This window comes from Gymnogyps californianus, chromosome 9 (assembly GCF_018139145.2).
Source record: "Gymnogyps californianus isolate 813 chromosome 9, ASM1813914v2, whole genome shotgun sequence".
In the NCBI taxonomy this organism is placed as follows: Eukaryota; Metazoa; Chordata; class Aves; order Accipitriformes; family Cathartidae; genus Gymnogyps; species Gymnogyps californianus.
Window position 1 is genome coordinate 1549425 of NC_059479.1, and position 17051 is coordinate 1566475.

General features: G+C 57.1%; 1 protein-coding gene across 3 annotated transcripts in view; it reads right to left on the reverse strand.

The window, feature by feature from the left end:
* Positions 1-16027, reverse strand: part of EFNB1 (ephrin B1) — a 55363-nt gene extending 39336 nt beyond the window's left edge. For 2 of the 3 annotated variants that reach the window (XM_050901948.1, XM_050901947.1), the window contains exon 1: positions 15816-15963. In XM_050901948.1, the coding sequence (XP_050757905.1) occupies positions 15816-15931 (116 nt within the window). In that variant the 5' untranslated portion in view covers positions 15932-15963. Of the gene's footprint in view, positions 1-15815 lie in introns of all 3 variants that reach the window. The other variant, XM_050901949.1, reaches the window with a different exon arrangement.
* Positions 16028-17051: the final 1024 nt, after the last annotated feature.

Genomic DNA, 17051 nt, shown 5'->3' on the forward strand with positions numbered 1-17051 from the left:
CAGGATGGGGAGGACGGGGAGGCAGGAGAGCGTGCGGGGACGGGAGGGCATGGGGAGCCTACTCCCCGCCAGGGATGGAAACTGGGGTGCCTGGCAACAACCAGGGCTGGAACCCCGCTCCTCTCACCCGCAGCCCCCCAGTTAGAAAGGCATTAAGCATGTAGGCAAGACACAAAATGATTTAAGAATACGTGGACGAGTCAAATGCCAAAGAGGAAAAAAAAAAAGTCTCGGGCTGATTATTTTATTTTCTACTGACAGTTTCAGCCACAACGGCCAATAAATCCCGATTACGGATTTTAAAAACGCTTCCTGCAGACACTTGGACCATCAAGGCAATTCTGGGCTCCCATAACTCCTGGTTTATGATGGTCATACATGTCAACTCTTCACAGAGCCCAGCATTTCAATAAAGATGACTATAAACCTAGATTAGAGATTAAAGGACTGACTCAGAAGTTTGTCAGAGGAAGAAACAAGTTTCCCTGCAATTGCCTTGCCATTTTTACCGACTAACAGTTCAGCATTTTGATGGTTTTATGCCAGCAGTAAATCTTCAGACTGCCGACAGCTCGGTGTGCAAGACAACAACTCAAGGAAGGCGAACGCGGCAGCGGGGAGGAACAGGGAGGACGCGAGCCCAGCCAGGGGCTCAGCCGACAACACGGAGATGAGAAGTGACAAGTCTCCTCTTGGGCTACCCATCGCCTGCGACGGCACGGGGACGCGGATGCCAGCTCCGACTGACCTTCCCGGTTCTTCCCCCCCCAGCCCCCCGACCTGTCAGACTTCTCTCTGGGAAGCAGCTCTGTCCTCATTTCCCCTCCTCTCGCCTTGGCAGGGTCAGTAGCTGCCAAACAGAAGCACACGAACACTTGGGAAGGCGACAGGAGACCCGGTGACCCCCCTGAGGGCTCCCCACTGCCGGGCAGGACGAGGGAACCCGGGGCTGATGCACATGGGGAGCATCCCCGTCCCCCCGCTGCCAGCAGCCGCCTCTCGGCCCCAGCTTGTCAAAGCAGCAGCGACAACCACGATGGAGATGCCTTTTCAACTATAAACACCGTGCGTTTATTGTGCTCTTGTTTCCTGGATGAATATGCTGCTTCCTTTTAATAAGTGCTCTCTTAGGAGAAGGAAAAGGGAAAAATAAAAAGGCAGCAGAAAGGAAGGAGGATGACTCACGGTGAGGCCACATCTCCACGAACACGGGAGAGATGCCGAGACGGTGCCAAGGACGAGGGCTGGGATCAAAAGGACGAGAGCGGATCAAACGCGCGCCCTCCCCGGGGAGGGAAAAGGTTTGCGGGAGCTGCCGGGGGGAGGAAGGTGGGATGGAGCTGTGCCCTCCCGGCCACCCATGGTTTGCCTGCTCCGGTTGCAAGAAGCCACCTCCGTTTCCTGAGATTCAGCCACTACTTTCACATTTTGAACAGGACTCTGCAGTTGTTTGATTTCGTTAAGACGTGCCCACGGGGCTGCCCCACGCCGAGACACGGGTGGTTAGGAGGATGGGCAGGCCCAGTAGGAACTGTGGGTGCACCCAACAGGAGATGAAAAAATGCCCTTTCCCTGAGCAAATGAAAGAGCCGGAGCTCAGCATGCTGAAGGGGGCCGGTGCCCTTTCTCCCGGTGTCTCTCAAAGTCTATCAAAAAGTCCCATTTACATCAAAATGCCCTTCCAGACATGCTTCAATTTTACTTTTCCCCTTTCATCTCCTTCCACCCTCCCGCCCTACCTCGCGGCCCTATTGTACTCGCACCATCTCGCGCGGTGGAGAGGGCCGAACGGGCTGCCAGAGTGAAAGAAACAGGAGAGAAAGGGAAAAAAAAAGCTTTAAACTAAGGGAGAAGCCGGAATCGCTCCTGGTCCCACTCCAGCGGGAGCTGTGACCCCCTCTCCTCCCGTCCACTGCTTGGCGGCTGCCCCGGGGGGGGGGGACAGCGCTGGCCGTGTCCCCACCGTGGGGACAGGGGACGGGGACTCGGGCTGCCCCAGCCTCCGCTGCCGCCTGGGCTTTCTGGTCAGGCTCCGGTAACCACAGATGGTTTTAATGAGTTTCAACAAAAGCCTCGGGCAAGGGTTGCAGAATTCGCAGTCCTGCACCGCTCAGCACCCTCCCCTCGACACCGCCGCCGTCCCCAGCCAAGCGGCACCCTGCGCACTCCGCTCCCAGCAAGGCAGCTACTGGTGGCACTGGGACAGCCCAACAAAGCGCTTTGGGCACAGCACGACTGCGCATCCCAGCTGGCGGATCGAGTTTAAGTCCCTCCCTCTCCAGATCAGTCCTAAAAAATGCCAGGGGAGCTGGAACATTTCCATCCCGTGCCAGGCTCTCCTCTGCCAAAGCCGTGTCTCACCTGCCCTCCTCAAGCAGTTAGGATTTAACGAGCTGCTTGCTTCTCCCAGCCCTGGCCCCGACAGCACCGCATCCTCGCTAACAAACTTCTGCAAGACCCTTAAAAACAGAGGCACCTTCCCCGGGTTGACTGACTGACATCTAAGCCCAACAGTGAAATCCGCTCTAGGTTATGACAAGCACAAATGAGGTTTAATTTCGGTCTAACCCATTAAAGTCCAGCTCTAGCAGTGCAATGCAATCCTGATGCCTTTTGCCGGGCTCTGTCCGCCTCCCCTGACACGGAGCTTTTCCAGTCCGTCCTTCCTATTGTCAGCGTCTATTTTTAACCCCAAGCATTATTTCTCCCTGCGTGACTTCAGACATTCTCCAGGGACGAGGTGGAATTGCTGAGCTGGTACCAGGCAAAGTGACTCAACTCTCACCTTCAGAAGCACTACAGAAATCACCGGAGTAGTAAATTTTCCTCCGTTCACACTTTCCTTTCTCCTTCCCACCAAGTTTTGCCTGGGGCTAAAAGCAGGGGAAACTGCGGGGAAGTAAAACCCGTGTCCATCAGCAAGCAACACATCGGCAAGCCATTTTGCTCCCTCTTCTTCACCAGCACCTTTGTCATGAGCTAGATTTACCTCGGGAAAAATCCTGCATCGACACCCATTGCCGGTGTAAATCAAGGTCAGAACCGTAACCTTAAAATAGGTCTTCTGAGTCGAGGCTCCGATCTACCAGGCATGGGGAACCAGCTTGATAAATATGCAGCGAGAGGCGCATACATCCCCAGTGCAAAAGGGAGGAGGCGTTTTCCTCGCGGGGCCCTGGCCGGGCTGAGCGCGCCGGATGACAACGCTTCATTACTCCCTTTCAGCTGGTCCTCCCGGCACTGCAGAGCAGTAATTAACAAGAAGGTCAGCAGCGAAGCCCTTCAAGAATCTCTACCTTCAGGGGAGTTTATCAAAACAACCCACCATTTGCCTTCTTCTAATTCATAAAGCGCGTAAACTCAACGCCAAACACTCGGAGATGTCTCACTGCATGAGCAACATGTGCGCTGCGTTAGCCAGACGTTTACATTATTTGGCCTTAAGAACCAATAAATAATCATTAATACTATTGCTAGCAACGATGCTCTCTGCAAGAAAGCCCGGATGCCAAAAAACGCGGTGTTTACAGCAAAAGCATCCCAAGGCGGCGCGAGCCATGGGGAAGCCGGGCACAGCAGAGGCAGCCTCCTCCGGCACGGATCGGGAGAGCCGCCTGCCACGCACCGTGCAGCCAGCGCTGCCAATTCCGGATTGCATCCCCAGTCCCGTAGCACTTGGCATTTCCCATAAAGCCCCAGTTCCGGGGCTGGCAGAACTGGGAGAGCCCCAGCCGCAGTTCGCGAGCCGGCCTGCTCCCACGTCCACACAGGACCGCTCCAGCCGCCAGAAGATGCGGAGAAATTGAGAGTCATTGCAGTCTGAGCTGTTTGAAACAGCTTGGGCCAGTCCCGTTTTTTTGGGCTGACTCCCTGGTTTTGCTCGCTGGAGCTGGCAGGGTGCTGGAACACACACGGCCCCGGCGAGGAGGGGAGGCAGCATCTGGAAGCAATTATCCCACCGCTCTTGTATCTGTCACCCGCTCCCCGTCCTTGTGTAAGGAAACCATTCGTACTATCAACAAATCTCTTTCGCTTTAATAAACTAGGAAAGGGAATCTCGCCTCGCTCCCCGACAAGACGCAGGCAGCGGAGGCTTTCCCAACGAAGGGCACAGGGCAGGCAAGGTCCCTCCTGCCAGGCACACTGGGTGAACTGGGCGCACCAGGGACAGGCACCTGTAGCTACCTTAAGGAGAAAGAGCTCTCGGGTAAGAAACACACGAATTGCTCTGCCCCATCTGTGCACTGGTACGAAGCAGGTTAATGCTTTACTTGGAAGTTTCATGTCCCACAAACCTCCAACTCCTTTGCAGGCATGGAGGAACTCCTGGGAGCACTGCAAGATGCTCCACGTGCCTCCGTCCTCAACCCGCGCATCTCCACCCTCAACCCGCGCATCTCCACCCTCAACCCGCGCATCTCCACCCTCAAAGAGGTAAAAGGAGGAGGAAAGGGCCTTGCCTGGGAGAGCAGGAGCCCAGAGGACCCTCACCCACCCCTGGATGCCCCCACCCCAGGCTGGGGACAGCAGCAGGAGTCCCTGCACTCTCCCTGCCACTGCCCCCGTCCCACAACGCACCCAGGCGCAACAGGCAGCCTGCACCCCAAAAGGAGTAAAACCCAGCCGAGAAGGGATGTTAGGCAAGCACTGGTGCCCTCCCGGCTGGCCAGCATGACCAGCAAACCCCCAGCCCCGCTGACTGGTTCGCACCCTGAAAAGGGGGGCACCCCCACCCGCCTTCCCAAGCCCACGGGCTCCACGCGCAGCAAAGGGAGGTGGTTCTGGAAGACTTTCGTGCCTCTCCTGGATGTTATGAAACCAGCCAAGGAGCATGAAACTGCCTGCCGTGGGTGGGAGCACCCAGGGCTATATGAAGAGTGCTGTAGGATTCCTGCGTGGTATGGGAAAGCACGCTGCGCTCCCCACCCCGCACACGCCCTTGCAGGGTATTTTTTTTTTTTTTCTTGAGAGAGACACTGGGTAAGCACAAACAACCAGCGCAGCCCCACACGAAGGGGGTAATTAGGGAAGCAGCACCCATCGCTAACCAAGTCAAGGCAGAGATCAAAAGCATCACCAATTGTTAAACCTCCCCGGGATCGGGAACTGCTCCTGGGAAGGGACTCACATGGGACCCTCCTCACCCCGGCCACGTGGGATGGTCACTGGAGCCGGTCCCTGGGAGGGCACTGGCTGCTCCCCACCATTACCCCAGGGTGCCATCCTCTCCCCACCTTTTTGGGAAGAAAGTTTCATTCTGCAAAGGAACACGGGGGGAAAAGCCCAAGACACGAAGCTGGCGGACTAGCCTGCGCACCATTATGGGCCGTCCCAAGTGCTCTCAGCCCCTAAATGCGGCAGGAGCTGTGCCCCTCTCCTTGCCTTCGCCGCAGCTACAGGGACAGGGTGGCCCTGCAGAGCCTCCCCCCAAGCCCCAGCACCCATCGCTCACAGGGAGGGAACACCAAGCCGACACTCCCCAGCATCCCACGAGCGGGCTCTCCTCCATCCCCTATCCCCAACAACAAGTTTTTCTGTAGCTCACGCAAGGAAAAAGGAAAAAAAAATAGGAAAAAGTTATCCTAGTGCAGCAACACAACGGGCACGAAGTCGTGCTGGCGCAGGATGGAAGGGTGGGAGAGGGCTGGGGGGCCAGGAGGCACGGCCGCACGAGGGACCCTCCTCTCCTCTCGCTCCACCGACCCCAGCCCAGCACCGCTGCCCTGCCAGGCTGTTGCTGCCCTAATTATTTCAGCAATTAGCTACAGCCGAGGCACCACTAACGGGGGTGCAGGGGAGGGAGGCACACCACCAGAGAGCACACACCAGCACGGATGCACAGGCAGGGGCGCGCGCAACCAGGCCGCGTCCTTGCAGAATTTACACGAAAGAAGAATAATACAAATTTAAAACCAAAAACAGCTGAAGGGGAAATTCCAGCCACCTCCAGCCCTTTGCACCTCCGAGTGCCTTCCTGAAACCCCAACCCTGCCAGGTCCCCCACTCCCCAGCCCCTCAGGCGGTGGGGACCTTGGGGCACCGTGGCTCTGCCCAGCACTGCTTGACAGCACTGGGACAGCCCTTCCCCACCTCCTGGGGAGGCATCTCCTCCTCCTCCTGCTGCGAAGGAAGCTGGGAACAATGGGATGCACCAGTGCCAACTCAGGAGAGGATGCTCGTGGACCACCCGCCTGGCTGCCCAGGGACAAGGGACACGTGGGCGGAGGGGGCAGGTGGGTGCAGGGGGCACAGGCAGCGAGCCAGAGCACAGGCAGCTGCCAAGACCCCATCTCTTGCTTGGTGCAAGGGGCAGCTCTCCATCCCACCAACACAGGGAGGGATACGCCGGAGTTCAGCGACTGCAGGCAGAGGTCACTACGGTGGGGGGCCATGCAGAGCCCCCCCAGCTCGCCCCCACCCCAGCGCTTCCCACAGGAGAGGGGCTGCTGGCTGATGCATTGGCCAGACCTTCCCCTAAAGAAAAAAAGGAAAAAAAAAAAAAAAAAAAAAAGAGAGAGAGACAGAGAGAGAGAAGAAAATTTTTTTTTTTTTTTTTTTTTTTAATTTCTTCTTCTAAAATAATTGACTAATTGGCCGAGCCCCAGTTCCATGCTGGGAGTGGATCCCAGGTTTGCTCTTGCATGAAGCATTTATTAAATACATCAGAGGAGGAGAGGAGGGCAAGGCAGAGCCCGGCAGGCCGGGGGAGCGGGGCGGTGCCCACAGCCAGGTGGAAATTTCCCATCGCGCCCAGAGGGAGGAAGCCCAAAATTTAATCCCGGCCGTCCCCCGCAGCGTACCTCTGCCCGGAGCCGGGCCTGAGTCAGCCGGGGTGAGCACCACGGCCCCCCCGCCCCGGGGAGCGCGCCGGAGGGAGCGGGATGGGCACAGGGCTGCGAGCACGTGCAAGAGAGGGGGTTCGCTCCCCCCAGGGGACACAGCCCCTGTCCCCGCGCCCAGGGCTGCCCCCTCCTCTCCTCCTTTTAATCCCCAGCCCCAAAGCAGAGCCCTTTTAGGGGAAAGTGTAACGCAATACCTGGAAAATTTCTCCCACCCGCTCTCCGCTGCCGGCTGCCAAATTTAAAACATATTTGCTGCTCGGCCTTGAAGAAACGTAACCTGCTGCTTAATTCCAACACGTTTATTCTTTGGGGGCAACGAAAAAATTCGCACTGCCGCTGGTGGCTCCTCTCCTTACACCCCGCAGCCCTCAGGGGTGGGAGCTGCCAAAAAGCTGCCTGGGAGCCGTCCACCACCACGCAAGCACCGAAACGCCGGGGAAGGGCAGGAACCTCGCTCTGCCCATCCTGCCCTGCCTGCAGCACCGGTACGGGCAGGGCAAAAAGTTTTTGACTGGTGAGTAGGTGCCCTTGAGCCCCGAGCATCGGCTGGGGGTGCCATCGGCCCGAAAGCCCTTGGGATGCACAAAGTCCAGGGCAACGCAATGCTCCGGAGCAAGGGAAGGGGCAGGGACCACCACCCATCCGTAGGGAGAGGACCTCTCCTCGGAGACGGGGCCACCCCATCCTCTCCCATCACCTTGCGGAGCCCCCGGGGGGCCGGGTGGGTCCCCACGCAGCCCCCATCCTTCGCCCCCTCCCACCCGGGCTCCTCGGCAGGAGGAATTTTCCAGCGGGGCTGGGTTTGCGAGGGGAGGCTGGAGCAGGGGAAAGGGGCCGCGGCAGCACGGGGCTGGGGGAGGGCACAATGTGTTTAGCAGACTGAGCGATCCGACAGGGCCCATTAAAGGAAACAATTTGTAATACAATAATTATTATGTCGTTTCTCTGGACTCTTTCCTAAGCCTCTCTTTAAACAGTTAGAGGCTTGTCGTGCCTGTATAAAGCAGACATGATCTGTAGGGCTGAGGATGCTTAAGTGCCCACATGTGCCGAGACGAGGCAGAGAGGGATGGACACACGCCACGCACCCAGCGCTCTCTGCACACTTGCCCAGAGGGATGGGAGCTCATCCCAGTTTGCTCGCAGCCCTCGAGGGATGGCTGGGGGGGAATCGCCGGGAACACAGGGGGCAAGGGGAACCGATGCTCCCCAACTGCAAGTGGAGATGCTGGCGTAGCCCCAGCATCATCAAATGAGGGGTCCTCTCCCTGCACGCTGCTGGGTCTGGAGCTGCGTTCGCTCAAGATCATGGCAGCGGCCGCATCCTGGCAGCGCGGCCAGGACCCGCAGCTCCTCCAGCTCTGCTTTTATGCTCTGAAGTTCTCGGCCACACATCTGAAGAAAGCGGCGGTAGCGAACAACAGAGCAAGAGCGCGCGAGAGCAAGCAACACAAATCCCCAGGATAATGAGCCCGGAGGAGGGAGACGGTGGGCTCTGTCTGAGGAGGGAGCCGTGCTTTTATTGGAGAGGCCTAAAAGGGCTGTAAATCCTCAGATTCAAAGGCGAACTCGAGCTCTTTCAAGTCCGAGGAAGGCCTGGGATGTGTCAGCCGCGAGGACTAACCACGCCGCGTCCCCTGCTGAAGTGGCCTCTTCAGCAAAGCCGCGCTGCAGCCCGGGATATTACACCCAGATCCTTTCCATATGCTGCCCGCCCGGCTGCAGGCAGGGTACGCCGTCATCCCTGCCGGCACAGGGGGAGCCCACCCCAATCCCCCACCCGGGCAAAAACCGGCCGCCCCCCGCTTTAAGCGGGGAAGCACCTTTGCAGCCATCCCCCCTTTCCAACGCACATCGACAATTTGCCCCCCGAAACCCCGGTGGGAGCTGGGGGGCTGCGGACCTCCCCCTCGCGTTCGGCTGCGATACTACAGCGAGCCCAGACAAAGAACGCCGGAGCCCAGCACCATCACATCCCCGAGCATCACCGCATCCCCGAGCATCGCTCCGCGCTGCCGCCAGACCCGAGGCTGCCGTCCCTGTGTGCGAACCCACACACCAGACCACGCTCACACGTTTCAGAAACCCATTAAAACGTTAAAATCCGTAGCAAACAGAAGACAGTGGCGAGTCTCAGCCTTGCCACTAATGCATGTGCAACCGCAGATGTTTCCCAGCCTTAATGAGAAGGAAAACATGCAAATGCTCAGTGATCAATATTAATGGTGTAAGGGTATTTATAGCTGATAAGCCGTGAAAATGCACTGTTTTTTTTTCTGAAGTACCTACTCGGAAGCCGTTGGATGCCGAAAGCCAGCGGGGCAGACGGTCCCCAAGGCTGGGCTCAAGCTGCAAGGCAGACAGCCCAGCCGCGGGTCCAAGGAAAGGGATTGCCGGGAAATGGGACACTCGTGTCCCATCACTGCGCATGGAGCGTTAAGGGACATGAGTCACCAAAACCAGCCAGGACCCCCCTCCCAGGGAGGGCACCCACCCCAGGCCTTTGCACAGGAGGGGGACCCGGCCACCACGAGGAAGGCACTTCCGAAACTCCGGCCTGAATGTACAGGGACAGAGGACTCGTGCACCGTCCCCTGGGCATCCCGCCCCCAGCACCTCCGCATCGGCACCAGCGAGAGCCAACCCACGTCAAACCGGGTTAACACGAAGCCTCTCGCCAGGCCCAACCCCACCGATGGCCGGGCCAGCAGACACGGCACACGTGGACGTACACGCAGGCGCAGCGTCACGGCGGGACGGAGCCCTTGGAAAACACCGAGGGAAGTTCATGGTTGGATGCTAACAAGCCCCCCTGTGCTGGCTCTCTGTGCAGCCCCACCGGCAAAGCCCAGTCCCACGGCCTCGGAAAGGGGGAGCAGCCCACCTGGGAAGGGCCGGCTGCGGGTACGAAAAGGTTATTCCGGAGCAGCCGAGCCAGGGTTATAAATAGCTGGCATTTTTGAAGTGCAGCTGCTCGGCTCGGCCGGGGCGGCACTGCCACGCCGGCACCTGAGCCGGGTCGGATCCCGCCCGGGGGCGCCGGCGGGGAGAGCTCACAGAGGAGAAGCCACCGCTCGCTGAAACACCACTAGTAACCCCCCCCCCCCCAAAACTTGTCCCCCCCCATCCTCTGACCCTCCCCAGGAAGGAGGGTGCTGCAGGCCCCCGAGCCCCCCCTCCAGGCATCACCCACAGCCTCTGCGGGGTTTGGCTCCAGCCCCAGAGGAGGAACCCTGCTCCCCGAAAGCACAGGGACCATGCAAACCCCACCCTGTGCACAAATCCAGCCTAACCAAGCAGGATGTTTAGCCCTGCCTTGTCCAACTCATCTGGGACCGAGCCCGGATGGGCTGGTGGAGCCAGGAGCATCGGGATCCCGAGGCTCCAGCACAGCCATGAGCAGAGCACCCCTGCCCAAACCAGAGATGACACACAACGGGCAAGAAAAACCTCCCCGAAGGATGCCGGGTGTGCACCGAGGGGCACTGAACCTCTCCGCGAGCAGGCGAAACACCACCACCACCCCTCCTGCTCGCCGCAGGAGGTCTCTCTGCCACGCCACCTGCCCCAGAGTGAGGGACGGGAAGGAGAAAAGCGACGGAGAGCAGCAGAAAGGACCCCAGCTCTTTCGAGGCGAGCACAACAAAAGCCCCACAGCACCGCCGCCGCATTCCTGCCCAGATGTGACGCCGAGATAGCGCCGAGCCCAGAGTCCTCCTCCTGCTCTCCCGATAGGAGCAATCATTAATTAGACACAGAATGGATTTCAGCTTTGTTTCTCCCCACCCTGTTTCAGCTGCCAGACTCCAAGTAGCATGTGCTACTGATCGGTACAAGATGTTTTCCCACCGGACCCCAGTGCTCCTCGGGCAGACCGGCTTCCCAGCAGCACTGCCACCGCTCTGCTGATGACGGGGTGCCCTGCCAGCGGGGCAGGGACCGGAGAGCCACGGGGAAGCTGTGAGGCAGGCGGGGACCCACAAATCCTACATGGAAAGAAGGGGTCATCCCTACCGCTAAGCCCCCCAGTTTCAAGGGGACAACCCAAACACCTCCCGAGGCGTGTCGTGCAAGGGGCTGCGTGCGCGTCGCGGCTTTTTGCAATCCCCATGACCCGTACAAACACGTGCAAGGCTCAGGGGGGACCCCTGCCCACCCAGTAAAGCTGCTCAGAGGGGACCCTTGCCCACCCGGCCGGGGCCAGGCCGGGACACGCAGCCTGTTTGGGACCAGCATCCAAGGAGCAGCTTAAAAAAAACCAAAAGCGATGAAGTTGCTCAGGTGCGGGCGGCGGCGGGAAGCAGCCCCCTGCCAGCTCCCGCCCAGCCCTCCACGGTCAGAAATGGCACAAAAGCCCCGTCCCGTCCCCGCTGCCACGCGGCCCCGAGGAGCTGCAGCAGCTGTTTTGCTCTGGAGAAAGCTACGGCTCCTTTTACAATCAATCAGCCACCCCATCACGGCTCTTTTTTTCTTTTAAAGGAAGCAGTTAAATCCATTTTATAGAATCCAGTGGTATTTACCCAGCTACTGCAATAGCCGCAGCCCTGCCTTCACTTTTTTTTTTTTTTTTTTAATTTAAGTTAATGAAGTCATTCCCAAACGACACGCAAGGAGCCCTGGGTGCTGCTTTCGCCCAGGCACAGCAAGAAGGGTAACCTCGCCGCTGCAACGTGGGCCGGGCACGGGGGTTTCTGCCTTGGGGGGAGCGAGAGCAAGAGCCCTCCATGCTGGGAGGGCACTCAACAGCCTGGCACCCACCAAAGGGTCCCCCCAGTACCGGAGCACGCAGCACCCTCCCAGCCATGACCTCCTGGCACGCTTGGAAAGGGCTCCTCTGTTCCAGAGGGAAACTCCAACTGGGATGCAGACTGTCCCGGCTTGCTTAACCCCCAAAACCAGCCTTCGGACATTAAGCAAAGCCCCAGAGAGTAGAGGTGTGCACGGGGGCCATCGGATCCCTTACGGGACGATCCGTGCCCCCCACCCCCGGGGAGCCCCCAAGCGCTCCCTGGGAGGAGGGAGTCTCCGAAGGCTCCGTGAGCCAAACGCGCCTTTTAATTAAAAATAAGCAGCGTGTTTTCGCTATTTCCCAACTCCTTATACTGCGAAGCGCCTCATGCGCCCACTGGTACGGTAATTAAATTACATCTGCTCCGACAAGTGTGAGCCCACCGATGCAGAGCTCCAGGCCAGCCATTCCCCTCGGAAACAGCCTTCCCGCAAGCACTTTGTCCCTCGTAAAAGGCATTAAAAAAGGCAAAGATACGCCAGGCTTCAAACTCGGCGCTTACAGAATTCAATAGGACACCATAATGTCATTAAAGACAGAATAAAAATACCACAAAGGATCAGACTTTTGTCTGGGTTTTCCCCCCCACCACCCATTTTTTTTTTTAAATAAATGCATTTATTTTGTTTTCAGAAAGTTGCTGCGTTGCTCCACAGAGCTAGCAAGCAAATAGAGCAGAGTAAAACTTTATATAAGGGAAAGACACAAAAGCAGAGCCGCGCGGATGATGTGTCCCATTTCCCCCACCTCCTTATTAAAATACTTTCTGGAGAGGCGAATTCCAGCCTGAAATGAATTTTCCAAACCATATTTTATTAGGAATGCTTCCTTTTAACGGTCGGCACAGGAGCCCACCAGGGTCAGTATTTCTCCAAAACTACAGCCAAGGGAGTTCAGAAAGGATTTAGCCAGAATTTCTCCTGCAATTCCGGGCTGTCCGACAAGAGCACGCTCCCACCAACCCCCCGGCCGAGCGGCAGAAGGGCCGATTAAATCCCAAAAGCACTCTCTGGGCCCCTCCGTGAAACCCCCTTTGGACACGATGGAATAAAATTAAAACCATATTGGCTCCCTGAGACCCCTTCCAAGGGGCTCCGCAGACATCCCGGGGAAAGCTCGTTCAGAGGGGACCTAATTTAGCCCGAGCTTGTCCCAAGCGCGGCTTTGTGACGATTATCACCATTCATCCAGCGAAAGCATTTCTAGGCCTATTTTTTTTTCCCCTTTAAAGACACAGAATTATTCACAATAGGAAAATGGTGACGGTTTCACTGCTGGCTTTTGGACACATACCTAGGAGCCGAAGGGAAACGTTTCCCCAACGCAGCATACAGTGCTACAGCTTAAGCTAGTCTTAACTCGATTAGGAAATCGTTCCTTCTATCGGACGTGTTATCAGCGTCCCTCTGATACCCACCACGAGATGAGGAACCTGCCAGCGATGCCCCGGTGAAGTTATAAGCCCACACTTTGTAAGCACAGCCGCGAGCTGCCCAGGGGAGGAAAGGGCAGAAAAATATTTTCATTATTTACAGTGACACCACCAAGGCCAGACGCCCCAACGAGCGACGCTTTCTCCTTCTATCTGTTGGAAAATTCCACTTAGCCATGTTATTTTTAAAGGCTTTAGCCCTCTTTACTCTAAAAACAAGAGTTAAAGCTCGGCGGAGCAGGGCGGAGGGCTGGCACAGACACGGCATCGCCTGCGCAGCACCAGAGGAAGGGGCTCGAAAGCCCAAAGTACAGCAACGAGCGGGCGGGGGGGGGGGGGGGCGTTTTAATGCATCTATCCAGGAGACTAAGCCCAGTCTAACAAAGAGCACGGCTTTTCCTCAAACTGGAATCAGACTTTGTACAGCAGGCTGTTCCCCAGGCTGGCTCGCTCAACTGCGTTCGCAGGCAGGAGCGGCCGTGAAGAGGCTCTGCCCGACGCCGTGCAACCTCCAAAATGGGGAGGCAGGAGCACTAAGACGTAAAATAAAGCGAGGGACCCCAAAGACAGACCCCAAAGACGAGGGTCCAGGGTCAGGCCGCACGAGCGGGAGCACGGCCGGGCACCCACAGCCCCCACCACGGCAAAAACCAACCATGGCTCCTGCCTCGTCGCTGGGATCCCCCCCCCCCAGCACCCGTCCCGCCCCAGCAGAGCCATTTCTGGGTGGGAACGCCGACATTTCGGGCACTTCCCACCTTCTCCCATCCCTGTGGGGACCCAGAACTGGGGAAGCACCGGCGCTGCCCTCGAGCCCCCCCCGGGGCTGCTGGCCCATGCCAGGCATCCACGGGAGCAGTCCCCACGTGGGACGGCACGCAACCAGAAAGCTGCACCGAGGGCGGACAACCACCGAGCTCCAAATTGGGGGAGAATCGAGAAACACCTCGAGCTACCCCCGGATACCTCACTGGGGAGGGATGCCTCCGAGCCCACGGCACCCGGGGCTCGGTACCGGCGCAGGCAGCCCCCCCGGCAGATGGGGAGGACGGTGGAAAACCCACCGGCGTGCCACCCACCGCCGCATCGCCACCGTCTCCTCCCAACTTCCCAGGCCTTGGCAATTTAATAAAAAGCCAACGCTAATGAAGCAGACTGGGGCGACGGGGGCAACATGGCGTCCCCCAACGCCACCAGCCAAAGCGATTTCTACCTCCAGCGGTCCTTTTTCAAATAAAAAAAAAAAAAAAGGTATTTTCTGGAACCGATTTGTCTCGCCGACATCATCAGAGATTCACAAACACAATGGATCAATTCCTAAGGGTAAACGCTCTTTCTGCTCCCAGCCAACGGACGCATCTCCAAAAGGAAGGGAAGAAAAAACACACCAAGCAGGAGAATTAAGAATTAACTTACGGGAGCCCTCGTCCCAGCGTTTCCAACGCACTGGACTGGAGCTCAAGAGCGTGTGTGCACACGCGCGTGCCCGCAAAGTTGCTCTTCCCCCCTCCACAAAACAAGAAATAAATGTTTGGTTGGAATATAAGCGTCCAAGAGAGAAGGTTGCCCAAATTGTTTCGGTTCTCTGCAACCTTCAAAAAACTCTTTTTTTTTTTTTTTTTTTGAAAAATGTGGTGGCAAAGAAAGAAAAAAAAAAAATCAGGCTAAAAGCAGGATTATTTTTTTTTTTTTAAACCCAGAAGGGGCTAAGATAAACAAACACTCTGTGATCGACAAGATAAAGCCCAGCAAGAGGGCTACCAAAACCATCCTGACACCACCATCCCCAGGTCAGCAGTGACGGCGGCCGAGCACCTTCCACTCCTCCTCCTCGCCCTTCATCCCGGCGCGCTGGAAAAGCCCCTGCTCATTGTTCCTGCATCTCAGCCGGGGCAGAGACACGTACACACGCATACAACATATATATATATATAATTTAGCTGTACGTATAGCCGGAGCAGGGCTGTGGAGGAGCGCCGCAGCCCCGCCGCCGGCTTTGTTCGGACCCGGAGCGCCGCGGCTCTCACCGCCGGACCGGGGACGGGGGGGGTCCCACCGCCGGCCGACCCCCCCGCTTTTAAAAGACAAAACCCAGAAAAAAGAAAATCAAAAAAATAATAAAAATATATATATATAAATCCAACTCTAGCGTCGGCGCGGTACAGGGGAGCGGCGATGCGGGCCGGCGGCGGCCCCCCGGCCCCCTCCGGAGCGGGGCCAGGCGAAGGGCGGCGGCGGCCGTGGAGCCTCCCCAAATCCCAGAGAAAAAAAAAAAAAAATTTAAAGGTGGAAAAATGTTTTAAAAATTTAAAAAAAAAAAAAACCCACATTTTTAAAAAAAACTAAAAAAAATTAAAGATAAGAAAATCTTTAAAAACCAAAAGAATGGTGGAAAAAAATTTAAAAGTACATTTAAAAAAAAAAAAAGGTGAAAACCCGCAGCAGCCCAGCGTGCCCCGGGAGCAGCGGCCGGGGCTCGCCGAGGGGTCCGTACTCCAGCCGGGGGTCGCTCCTCTCCGTCCGTCGACCGCAGCCTCCAGCCGCTCTTCGCGGTGCCCTCTCCGCTTCCCGGGGAGGGATTTTATTTTTTTGTTTTCTTTCCTTAAAAATCTTGCGGGTTTGGTTAATTTTTTTTTTTTTTTAATTTTCCCGGGTTTAGGTATTTTTCTTTGCCATAGGGAGGGTGCGAGGCGGATTCCCTCCCCCCCCCCCCTCCCCTCCCCGTTCCCCCGCGTCCCTCCACCGCACGTACTTGGGGTTACCGGCGCTCCAGGAGACCGGTTCCAGGCTCTTGGCGAGCGGCGCGGCCAAGCGGCACAGGGCGAGGAGGACGCCCAGCAACCACCGCCCGCCGCGGGGCCGCGCCATCGTCCCTCGGCGGCGGGACGGGACGGGCGTCAGGCGCCCATGACCGCTTCCCCGCCGCCTTCCTCCGTCTCCCGTCCCGCCGCCGCCGCCGCCTCCTCCTCCTCCGCCGCCGTCCCCTCCCGCACAGCGGCGCCGCCCGCCGCGACGACCGCTCTACTCCTCCGCGCAGGCAACAGCACGGGCAGCCCTCAGCGGGGCGGCCAATCGCTGAGAGGCGCGGGGGGGGCCTTGAGGCGCGGGGACACGCCCACTTTCTCTTCTTAAAGGGCGCGCGTATCTTTTTTTTTTTTTTTATACACACACCCCCGTTATCCCCCCCCCCCAAGCGGTGACCGGGTAAGGCGGGGGACGGGGATGGGGACGGGCCGTCGGGGCGCCGGGGCCCCGGCGCCCCGACGGCCCGTCCCCATCCCCGTCCCACGTCGCTCCCCCCCCCACGCCCCGTCGCCTCGCCCGGTCATTTAGCCGCGATCCAACAGCGCCCCCCAGCGGGCGCCGACGGCCCCCGCCCCTGCCTGAAAACCGCAGGCAGCGCTGCCTGCTCTCCGGGGAAAGCGGGAGCGATCGGCGGTGTCGGTTGGCCCGGCTTCGGGGGCGGGACGGCTCCGGTTTAGGCTGATTTACCCTTAAATCCTAAATAAATTCACCTTTTAGGGAGTTTTTTTTTAATTTTGGGGGAGTTTGTTGACTTTTTTGAAGTTTTTTGCAGGTTTTTTGCAGGTTTTTTGAAGTTTTTTGGAGGTTTGGGGAGTTTTTTTGAAATTTTTTTGCAGTTTTTTTGAAATTTTCTTTAAATTTTTTTGAATTTTTTTGAAATTTTGGCTTTTTAAAAGTTTCTTTAAGGTTTTTTGGGGGGGTTGGAGGTTTTTTAAAAGTTTTTTTGGAGTTTTTTTTTACTTTTTTGGAGGTTTTTTGCAGTGTTTTGGAGTTTTTTTGAAGTTTTTTTAAATTTTGGAGGTTTTCTTTAAGTTTTTTGGAGTTTTTTTGAGGTTTTTTGGAGGTTTTTTGAAGTTTTTTGAAGTCTTTTGGAGGTTTTTTGGGTGTTTTTTTGGAGGTTTTTTGAAGTTTTTTGGAGTTTTTTTGAAGTTTTTTGAAGATTTTTAAGGAGGGTTTTTTGAGT